The 11,673-nt window shown below is 35.4% G+C and overlaps 1 protein-coding gene across 1 annotated transcript in view; it reads right to left on the bottom strand.

Annotated features, from left to right (window-relative positions):
- Nucleotides 1-11,673, bottom strand: part of EML5 (echinoderm microtubule associated protein like 5) — a 186,729-nt gene that overhangs the window by 23,567 nt on the left and 151,489 nt on the right. Inside the window, exons 25-28 of the mRNA XM_012640398.1 lie at nucleotides 10,729-10,737; nucleotides 8,883-8,961; nucleotides 6,080-6,209; nucleotides 3,539-3,633 (exon numbers count right to left, since the gene is read on the bottom strand). Coding sequence (XP_012495852.1) covers nucleotides 3,539-3,633; nucleotides 6,080-6,209; nucleotides 8,883-8,961; nucleotides 10,729-10,737 — 313 coding nt within the window. The remainder of the gene's footprint in view (nucleotides 1-3,538; nucleotides 3,634-6,079; nucleotides 6,210-8,882; nucleotides 8,962-10,728; nucleotides 10,738-11,673) is intronic.

The following is an 11,673-nucleotide window of genomic DNA, read 5'->3' as shown; positions in this document are numbered from 1 at the left end:
GGTTACCACATAACTAAAGAAAGAAAAAATGTTCTTTCTTTTAAATAAAAATTTTCCATATGAGTAAAAGTTTTCCAAGAAAGAAAATGTGAAAGCCTATGCTCATTATATTTGTGGTAGAAATATCTATGAACCAAACTTTTAAAAGTGACAGTCTTTAGAGCAAGAAAGAAAGGAGCAAAAATTTGGGAATCCATTGAAGATAGGTGATTGTATTTTTTAACAAAGACAAAAGCCTTTGGTAGAGCCTTATGTTATTAAGAAATAATGATTTCAAGCACATATGGATGTCATAGGCCCATATTGTCCTGACCTGGAACATGAGGGAAAAGAGAATAAAGTACTTGACTTTGCTGAGCAGATCGCATAGGAAATGCTGTTTTCAGTTCTGAGCACACTGATACAACCGAATGGTGAGAAGACTTGAAACTATGCCACATGAAGAATGGTTGAAAGACAGGGAGTATTTGGTTTGGAGATCAGGCTTATGCCTGAATATCTATAGGGTCCGGGACAAGAGTACAAACAACAGCTTAAACGCCATTGGTCTAAATATTTTAAAGTTATCAATCAAGATAAAAATTATCAAATGAAATATGTTCTATCCTCTTATCTTGATGAGTATGCCCCTATAATGATGTAGAAAGCCTGGTAAAAATTTAGAACTCCTTGGAGTTTTGGGAAGCATGAGACAACCTGTCCCATTCTTTGCCCATCCCCAGCTCTATTCCACACCACGAGGAGCCATGGAAACTCATGTGTGATGCTACAGACTGAATGTTTGTATTCCCCCCTAGATTTATATTTTGGAACCCTAATCCCCAGTGTGATGGTATTAGGAGTTCATTAGGTCATGAGGGTGGAGCCCTCACATTGAGATTAGTATCTGTACAAGAAGAAACAGGAGAAAGATACTATTTTTCTCTATCATGTGAGAATATAGTGAGAAGATGGCCATCTGCAAACCGGGCAGAGGGCCCTCACCACAACCCAGACACGTTAGCTTCCTGATCTCAGACTTTCGGCCTCCAGAACTGTGAGAAATAAATTTCTGTTGTTTAAGCCACCCAGTCTATGGTATTTGTTATGGCAACTCAAACTGAGTAAGACATGTGGTTACTCCAGCTTGCACATCAAAACTCCATCCATCCCCACCCATTGAACAGCTACCCCTTGGCCATCCCTCAAGGGTACACACATTGGTTGTGTAGTCTGCTATTGGGAGTACAGACTCACAGAAAAGCCTCATTCACAGAAAAGCCTCATTCAGGCCCCAAAATAGGTTCAGGACCATTTGGTAGAGAATTCTGGAATTTCAGATACCCAAAGCATGGCCCACTGGAGGGTTAGGCTCCCTGATGGAAAGCAAATCCCTGTGCTCTCATGTATACCTTGTTCCATGGAATATAGTTAGAGAATGTCCAAGGTGGGCCTTCCAAAAAAGAAGAACTAGATAAAACTCAGAGAGAATATGATAGTTGTTTCTTTCTTATTTTTTTTTTTTTTTTTGGGCCGTTTTTGTTTTTTTGCCCCAGGTAGAGTGCAGTGGCATCATCACAGCTCACTGCAACCTCAAACTCCTGGGTTCAAGTGATCCTCTTGCCTTAGCCTCCTGAGTAGCTGGGACTACAGGCATGTACCAGGATGCCCAGCTAGATAGTTGTTTCTAAAACTGGAAGATAATGTCATGGGAATGAATGATTAGATGTTCTAGGTACCCCAAGAACGAGAACCAATGAGTAGCAAGCACAGACAGATTTCTGCTCCATATGAAGAACCACTTTATGACTGAGCTTCATAGGAAGAAGTTAGGTTACTTCATTAGGCACTAAGTGGTGGTGAGGTTCAAGCACATAATGATGGACAGGATAAAATGGTATGTTTGGACCTTGAGAGTCTAAGATTCTAGCTACAAAAAAAGATAAGTTTGGATGTAACTAGCTAAAATACCACAATATCAAATATTTCAGTTCCTCTATGATCTATATTATTTTTAACAAAAATAATAATAAACTTTTAAAACAGTGCTTTGTGCTTTGTGGGTATTAAGCTTGACAGCAAAGTAACTACCAACACAATTCTCTTTATGTTCAGAAGAGAAAAAAGAATGTCCTTCCCTCATTCTTTGGTCTTCCCTTGAGTCTATCTTAATTAGTCATCAGTAAAGCATTTTTGTATCTATTCTCTGGAAGGTTATATTAATATGATAAATAAAGTTGCTTAACAGAGGGAGAGGAAAGAAGAGGAGAAGAAAAAAAGTTGGGAATTAAAGGAACCATACCTTCTAGAATTCTATTTGCAGAATGTAAATTCCGTTAATACAGGGATTTTGTCCTTTTGTAAGCTGCTTGTACCCCCAGCAACTAGAACAGTACCTTGCACATGGCAGGTGTTCAGTAAGTTCCTTGAATAAATGAATTTACTCAAAAAAATTAACTAAATAATAACTATGTACCAAGAGGCACTAAACTACATGGTCTCTCATTCCTCAAGCAGATGGGCCTCATTCCTTGTGCAGAGTGAAAACAGGACATCACTTTCAATAAACTTAGTGCGAACAGAGGCTAGACCTATATATTTAAAGAGTGGAATATCTTCTATATAATGGGTGAAATAATAATCTATTAACTTTTAAAAGTAGAAAACTGCACAGAAAAGAAAAATATGAGGGTCTATATGGTATAGCTGTAGAACCAGGCTACCCAGAGAACAAGTTCCCAACTGATCAGTTGAGTACTTGCGTGAAAATGAAGATATTAAAAGCATAAATTATCTTAGTCAAGAAGAAAGACAAGACACCTGGAAAGCTAGCTGAGCAATCAAGGCCCACTGAGATCCAACAAACACATTGATTTTAATAATTTTCACAAACTATACCAGAGTTGTGAAGATGTGACTGACCAAATCTATTATGCTGTATTCATCGTGATCATGGGTTGGCAGATATGTCCTAAATAAAACCTGCTATCCTCTCATTAGTTTGTTTTGTGAAGTTATGGCCTTTGTTTTTCACAGAGGTAAAAGAAGACAGGGGTATTTCAAAATAGTTTAAAACTGTTGGTGAAATTAAATCAACACCAAAGAAAAGAAAAGGGCAGAAGGAATGAAGCAGACATGGGTTCCCCCTTCTTTCTAGCCTGACCTCTGTGGAAGCAGGTCCTGCCCCTCCGGGTCCAGTCACCTCATGGCTCCACTTATTTACCATTTCCTCTTCAAATCCTTTCCTGCTTTAGATGCTACTGAATTAAACCTTTTTGCTGACCAGAAATTCCTGCTAAAGGACTAAGTCCAACTATTTCAGCCATCATACAATAGTTTATTTTAAATCCAAATCGTGTGAACCATTTCAGATAATCAAAGTGAATGAGAGAAAGGTACTTGGAAGAAATAATATGGTATAATTGGGTGTGTGTTTTATATACACATAGATTTTGAACAATCCATGAATATATTTTAATTTTTTCCTAGGATACTGAATTTATTTGAACAAAGCAAATGCTTCAAATTGTTTCTTTTTAAAATATAGAAACATACCTACTTGGCCAGTTGCCACTATGTTGATAAATTTGGGGTGCTGATTCACAGTGAGGCACAGAATATCATCATTATGTTCCTGATAAAAACTCTGAGAACCTACAAAAAAGAATTTGAGAATTAACTTAAAACTTTAAGATGTAACAGACAAATGCACTTATCCAGAGCAATAAACTACTCTTTAACTTATTAACTTATTCAATACACATTTTTCATCACTTACTATGTGTACATCACCATAACGATAGAAAAATGAGTCAGAAGTCTTTAATGGGATAGAGCCCTAAAAGGAATAAACCATATAATACCACGTGTCACAAGAGAGTTAGGCATCAAAATACCATGAGGATTCAGAGCAGAAAAGATTATTCTCATCATGGGAATATAGCATTCCTGGGCTGACCTGGATAGATTTTGTAAATGTGAAGGTGGGTGGGGAAGGGCACTCCAGGTAGAGGAACACTAAGCAAAGACACAGAGGCAGGAAAGTGTTGGGTATGCATATAAATGGCTCATTTGGCTGTAGTGTAGGGTCATGAAAAAGAAAACTGAGTAATATCGTTGGAAAGACAAGTTGGGACTAGAATTATGGAGGATTTTGAATGCCAGCCTATGATCTTTCTGTTTTGGTTTTCTAAAGGATTCACCAGGGTCACGCAGAAACCAGTGGTTTCTATTTAATGAATTGGGCCATATTTACTTTTACATTTAATCTTTAGTCAGTAGGGGAGGCACTGAACTTTTTTGATCAAAGAAGTAATGTGATTCATCTAGCAGTTGTGACAGTGAAGAGACCTTGTAAGACTATGACAGTAGTCCATGCAGGAAGTAATAAAGGTAAAATGAAGTAAAATGAAGACGTGGAAAATGAGGTCAGAGCAGTAGGTTGGATCCAGATTATAGAGAATCCTCCAAAAAGCAAAATAAAAACAAAAAATTTCAATGATTATGTTTAACAGAGCTAATAATTGCTTTAAAACTTCTTTTCAAAGTGAAATGTACTTATTTTCCAGGGCTGAGAGCTCAGTTAAAGGAACAAACAAGTAATTACATGTGCTGTTGGCTAAACTGGTAGAAGATCAGCTAATAGATATAGACTTCCTAGACTATGAACATAGCGATGTATCCCCAAACTGGTGAGAGACTAAATAATCAGAACTGGAGCAGGTACTTATTCTCTCCGCTATCCTCTCTCTCAATATCCCTCCATTAGAAAGTGATTAATTACAAATCAGAAAATTAAAAATAAAATTACAAGTATAAATGTGAGAGTTTATTTACACATACATTCCTTTCTTGCTTGTCTTATCTTACTCTTCCCCATTCTGTTTGAAGGATATGTGAAGCCTCAATTAAAAAGGATTTTCTCTCTAAGTAGTACTTTTAAAATGGCCCAACCTACTAAATGGAAAATTGGAGCTGGCCGGGCGCTGTGGTTCACACCTGTAATCCTAGCACTCTGGGAGGCCGAGGCGGGAGGATTGCTTGAGCTCAGGAGGTCGAGACCAGCCTGAGTGAGACCCCGTCTCTACTAAAAATATAAAAATTAGCTGGGCGTCGTGGTGTGCGCCTGTGGTTCCAGCTACTCAGGAGGCTGAGACAGGAGGATTGCTAGGCTGACGCCACGGCACTCTACTCAGGGCAATGGAGTGAGACTCTGTTTCAAAAAAAAAAAAAAAAGAAATGAAAAGAAAAGAAAATTGCCACTGATTTCTGTGTATCCTGGTGAATCCTTTTCTTTAGAAAAGCAAAATAGAAAGATTATATTAATGATTAATACTGACCAGAGGTGGGGGATTATGATTCACATAATCAATCCACTCTACCCATTCACAGTGAAGCTACTGGAGGAAAAGCCAGAAATGTCTGGAATAGATAACCTCTATTTTCACTTCCAACTTTCGCTTTATGGAGTTTGCAATAATATGTAATAAAACAATTCAAAATTAAATACTTAATGTTAACAGGATCATCACATTGGTCATTGAATGATGCTAAGAGAACTTTTATTTGCTCTTCAACAGTCCAGTCAATTAAATAAACATCAAGAAATATTTTCTCACCTTCTTGGATCAAACAAGGTATCATCAGTAGAGCCACAGACAAGCAGCTTTCTTAACTTTCTTCCTTGGCTTTCCAAGGCCTTATTAAGAACACCCCCCGATCCCAACAATCACTCACCCAACATGTTACTTTCAATCACTATCAGAGACAACCATCCATTCACATTATGAGGTTATGGGGAAACAGAATTAAAGTTACAAATGTTTAACTATAAAACATGGTTTTAACATACAGTCAACCTTCACTTCTAATAGAGACCTGTGGGCATTTTGCACTATGAAATCCTTTTCTGTTGTATTATACTCTCTTAGGACTAAAATTTGGTCACTGGAAATATTACTAGGAAGTTCTTAAATATGAAACATTTTTATTCTGGACTGTTCTCTTACATATTTTAACTATTATTTATAGTTTTAACAAAGAATTTTAAGCTGTTAGATAAAAATTTAGAAAGGGTGGGTAGAGAACCAGGGTTTCCTACCTGTAGCAACATTGTGTAGAATTCCAATGGATGCAGTGTGATAAATTATATCATCACCATCATTCAAATAGTGAACATTATTCCTACAATCTCTGCCTCGATAACCAAAAACAAGCTCCAACACAAGGTCCTATAATAATAATAATAAAAAAAACCATTATACAATTATATTCTTCCTCTATATAGTCTTAAAACAATTTGCTTGGGAGTACATTTTAGACTGAAAAGGTGAAGACATTTATGCTGAGTCATGTTAACAAATGTTTTTATTTGGGACCTACAAAAGCTGGTAGACAAAAACTGATGAAATGTTTCACTCAATATATGTGTTCAATGAGAAAACTGGACTTTAGAGTGAATGCGATAACTAAATAAATTTATAAACTTTATTTCTTCAGTAATCATTTTTTGTCTTACATGAAATGGCAACATTTAGTTTTTGCCTAAATTATAGCAGTGTTTTATTACTTACCATATAGGGCTTTTTTTTCCCCTCCCAACTCTGACAGATACCGCACATAGGGAATTTTAATGCTTGGAGAAAGATTATATAAGTAAACACTTTGATTCTGTCCACGGTAGTACTAACATAAAGTTCTTGGTGCTTTTTTGGTTAACTGTCAAACATTTAGTGAGAACAGCAAAGGAAACCTCAAAATACCCGTTGGGTTAATATTGCAGTTCTAAGAACTGAAACATTTAGAGTAGGTTTATTGTGTTTCTGGATTTATTATATTGTAGTTGGACAGTAGCTCTGTCTTTTTCCCTCAGTGCTAATGAAAGGATAAGGACTGATTTGCACTTGCCTATATTGGGTGTGATTATCATAAATAAAGGATTCCCAACAATTGGAGTTTAAATGTTTGCAGAATTACCGTACTTCCAAAGATCACTAGAATGTCTACTGTCCACTGAGAAAATGAACGAAACCCTATGTCTTAACAGTTATTTTGCTCTTTTTGGAAGCTTTTTGATATAAATAACACCAGTTTAGAAATCAAAACCTTTTATCTCATAAAACACAATTCGAATGATGGAAGGTTGTTCAAATGTTGGCTTTCTGTAAAAACATTATAGTGTTAAATTTAGACTATTTTTAATGCAATATTAATAAAATTGGCTGTTTGGGTAGTTTTAATTACTACCTTAAAAAATTATACTCTTCCTCATGTCTACACATTCACCATGATTTTGTTGTATACGTAGTACTAGTGTCTTCAGTCAAAATGGAGGATGCATTTTCAATGTTTTACAAACTTCAAACACAAAATTAAGCCAGACATACTTCTCTATGTAACTTATTTGGGGCAGCTGAAATATACATTCCACTTTTCTATATAAAGTTGCAAAAAGAAAAATGGAATCACAAGATAATATGATTCCAAAAATCTTAGTTATTAAGATTGCACGTGTTAAAAACTGAGATACAGTTGATCCTCCACATCTGAGGATTCAATCAATCATGGATAAAAATATTTGGGAAAAAAAACAATAAAAAATCATAACAACAAAAAATAGTGTTACAACTCTTTTAAAATTTGTCTAGCAGGTTTTCTAGTCCTCACCGGAACCCCCTCCCACCCCCCGGCCACCGATGCAAAAAAAAAAAAATAATAATAATAATACAAATAAAAAACCAATACAGTGTAATGAATATTTACATAAAATTTACATTGTATTAGGTATTATAAGTAATCTAGTGAGGATTTAAAGTATACAGGAGGATGTGTGTAGGTCATATGCAAATACTATGCCATTTTATATGAGAGATGAGCATCCGAGGATTCTGGTACCCCACAAGGAGATCCTGGAACCAACTCCCCACTGACACTGAGGGACAACTATCCTTCTTGTGTCCAAAAGAAGAATTTTTCAATTTGTGTTGTTAGTCAAAATATCTGATTTGGATATATAATTCAAGATAAATTATGTCCAAGTCACATACTTTGAAGAATCTAAACAGTACATTCTGCATTGTTGGACAAAAACTACGTATACTGTCTCTGACAACTCATGCTAAAGTTCTGGCACATAACTCTGCAATGCAAGTGTCCATTTTCATTGACCTTGTAGGGCTGGGTAGGGGAGGGAGCTACAAAAATCACTCTCCCACAGCTTTACACCTTGTTTATGCCTGATTTAGCACAGTTTGCTTGTTTGCTGCTGATACTGGAAATATAAAATGCCTGGAGAACCTTCCTTCTTCTTCAAGTATTGCAGAAGGTTTCTTTGACTGGAAGCAGAGACAGGAGGAGAAACAGTCTAATGAACCCTATACAGTGAATACATCATACGAGGTCAAAGTTCCCAATTTGGTATAAGTATTTAATCTTTACTGTATAAATTTAAACACTACTTAGTGGTTTAAATTTATAAGATAATGCCAAGGTGTCTGTGCATCTGTAAGTAATAGGTATTCATTTATATTTATGTTTAGAAGTCTGCCTATGGCCATACCACCCTAAATGTGCCTGATCTTGTCTGATCTTGGAAGCTAAGCAGGAAGCTAAGCAGGGATGGGCCTGGTTAGTACATGGATGGGAGAAGTCCTCTGAGATACGTCAATTCAGGGTCTTATTTGTGGAAAAGTAAGAGAGAGACTAATCAAAAAAAATTAAGAAAAACAGAATATATCAATCCAAAACTCAAACTTGGGTAAGAGTTAAGCAATCAATTTTTATCATCATACAATAAAGATTATTCAATACACTTAACTTCATGAAAATTAATGACAACACTTGGGTGTTTTATAAAAAGGAACTCTGGATACATTTTAGTAGCACTGGAAGTAGGGCCTCCTCACCTCTATGGGTCTCTTTTTCTTGCCGACATTGTTTGTCTGGAGTTTCTCTGGCTGTGGCGGGGCCCTGCTCACTGGGGGCCTGAAACAGAGAAGGGGGAAGGAGGAAACACACACAGCACTTGGAGCCTTCACTGAGCCTCCCACATCTGCCCTCCAGAGAGGTGTCTGTCACACCTTCCCCCAAATGAACCCATTCTGTGTTTCACTAGACTGCTTTCTATATCTTGATAGCTTCTAAAGCAGGAAGGTGGAAAGAAAATATTAAAACTTTTATTCATTTTACATTTCTCTGGGGTATGCTTTATAGTATAAATAATATAACAGCATAAGAGTAGACTGTTTATAAACAAATTAACATACCCAAAAATTTCTTGATGGGTGCACTAACAAAGTCTGGATTATTACTCATCTTGCACATGGCAGGTGCTCAACACATTCTCCTTGAAGTTGAATTTTGACCATGTTTCTATGAACTATCTATACTCTTGGCAACATAAATCACATCTGAATTCAGATTTGTGCTTATTACCTGTTCCTCCATGCTCTTCCTTCTTTACTTCCTAAATTCCCTAGTACTGATTAATGGCATTGCCATTAATCACTCATTAATACTCAAGGGAGATATTTTACAGTCCAAAGCACTGTAAACCATACAACACTCTGTAAAAAATAATTACTATTACTATTGCCTCTAACTCTTCCTCTTCCCTTATTCTCACTGTTTACTAAACATTTATCAACTTTACTTACATAGGAGCTCTGAAATCTAGCCCCCTTCTCTCTGTTCAGGATCTATTTACAATGTCCCATATCCCAATAGGTGTAGAGAGTTCACATTTTGAACTATTTAAATGTGGAAGCTCTTCTCTAAAACTCATTAATTAAAAAAAATCATTTAGTTTATTATTTTTATCTCAACTGTTAGTCAAATATTTAATAACCCAAACATTGAATGTAAATCAATCATGCATCAATTCCTCCCCAAATTATAAGCTAATATTCAATTTGTAACAACTAAATCGGGAAATGATAAAAATTAGCTTTCCTGTGGAAAAAATTCCAACACTTATGAATAAGTTTCATAACATTAAAGGGATTAAAATATACTTACATTTTCAAAATGATTATCAAGTTATACATCTATAAAAAGTAAATGAAGTGTTTTGTATCTTAAACATTCAATATAAAATAAATGTGGGTTTTCATATATAATATGAAGCAGCATGTAGACTACATAAGCATGACTGGTGTCATAAAAAGCAAATGTCCTTATCAAAATATATAAGCAACTTTTCAAGTTATCATAGAAATTTTGGTTTTAAATCTTCTTCATATACTTTTTTGAATGTTCATAAGTAAAAAGAAATGAATTCCTAATATTTAACATTTAAAAATATTTCTGCTAGAACCATTTCAAAGAATGATAGAGCACTGGCTTTTCTTCCAATTCAATTTTGTTGATGAACTTTATTCAATGTTACTGTCTGACAGCTTTAATTGTAACCCGAACAATAAATAGGTAATTTTTATTCTGTATAATCCTATGTAACTCTTAAGCATATTTTAATTTTTATAAAGCTCTTTATATAATGTATATTATTTCTTCAAATGGAATTATACAACTTACAAAATTATACATGTTGAACAGGTACAGTTTTAGTAAAGCAGTTACTTATAGTGTAAGCCAGCAATTAAGATGCTATTTATTTCAAGGATACTAATTCCAAAGGAAAAAAGCGTGGAAAACTGTGAACAGAGGTAAAGAACACCAAGTAACATAGCTCATTAATGGTAAATATACCGATGACAAAATTAGGCCTTGTAAGCATAGCAAAGAGAGGATTACCTTGAACCTCTTTTCAGCAGCAGATAAAAAAGGGAAAAGATTACAAATTTGAAATTAAACACCAGTAAAATACCTCCTGTAATAAAGTATTTTTATAAGTTTCATGAACATAAATTATATTGCATATATTAAAGGCCTGTGGTTTTGAGTTTATTATTACATACAAGAAAAGTCTTAAATTATTCCATTAATGGCAGGGAAATCAAAAGAAAGAAGGTGAAAAAAGAAAAATAAATGATAATTCAACATGTTTTATGTTGTAAACTTTAAAGCTTGCCATACTTATCTTTCTGCAGTGCAATCTGAATTTCAAATAAAATATTTAAGCTTATCTTTGTTCTTAAGAATGAGCAGTAAAATGTTAACCAAGTTAAAAGCTAATAGAGATGGAGCTGCTTTTAAGTTAATTGCCTAAAGAGCCTAAGCCTAAACTACCCCTATTCTCACCTAACAGGAGTCCCCAGTCAGTCAATCCAAGCAGGCAGAGTGAGTCACTCAGGGCCTGCTGGATTTGGGATTTTGTTAGTGAAGGATATACCTGTATTTTTTAGAAATTTCCCTTAGTAGTACACTGACTGAAGCAGAATTGGAAGGAATCACAGAAGTAATTTTGTCCATCCTCCCACTGAAACCAGGAGCCTTCTTTACACGTCTAGAACATCCCTGTATAGCACCGATGACAAGTGGTCATCTTAACTCTGTATGACCACTGCTTGTGACAGGGAGTGGCTTGTCACTTCTACATAAAAAGCCATTCATATTCAACATAGCAATTAAATCTCCACTAGTTTTTTTGTTCTGGAATAAGTGATTCCCAGAACAATTCATTATTCTTTATATGAAGTGCCTCTCAACCTCCCTTCATCATGTGCTTCCTTCTAGACCACTGTAAAACAGCAATTCCCCTTTAAAATGCAAAGATGAATATTGAGTAAGCTGCTCTGG

Source organism: Propithecus coquereli, unplaced genomic scaffold, assembly GCF_000956105.1.
Source record: "Propithecus coquereli isolate 6110/MARCELLA unplaced genomic scaffold, Pcoq_1.0 Scaffold152, whole genome shotgun sequence".
In the NCBI taxonomy this organism is placed as follows: domain Eukaryota; kingdom Metazoa; phylum Chordata; class Mammalia; order Primates; family Indriidae; genus Propithecus; species Propithecus coquereli.
Note: the sequence above shows the minus strand (reverse complement) of the source record. Positions and strands in the feature narration are given on the sequence as shown.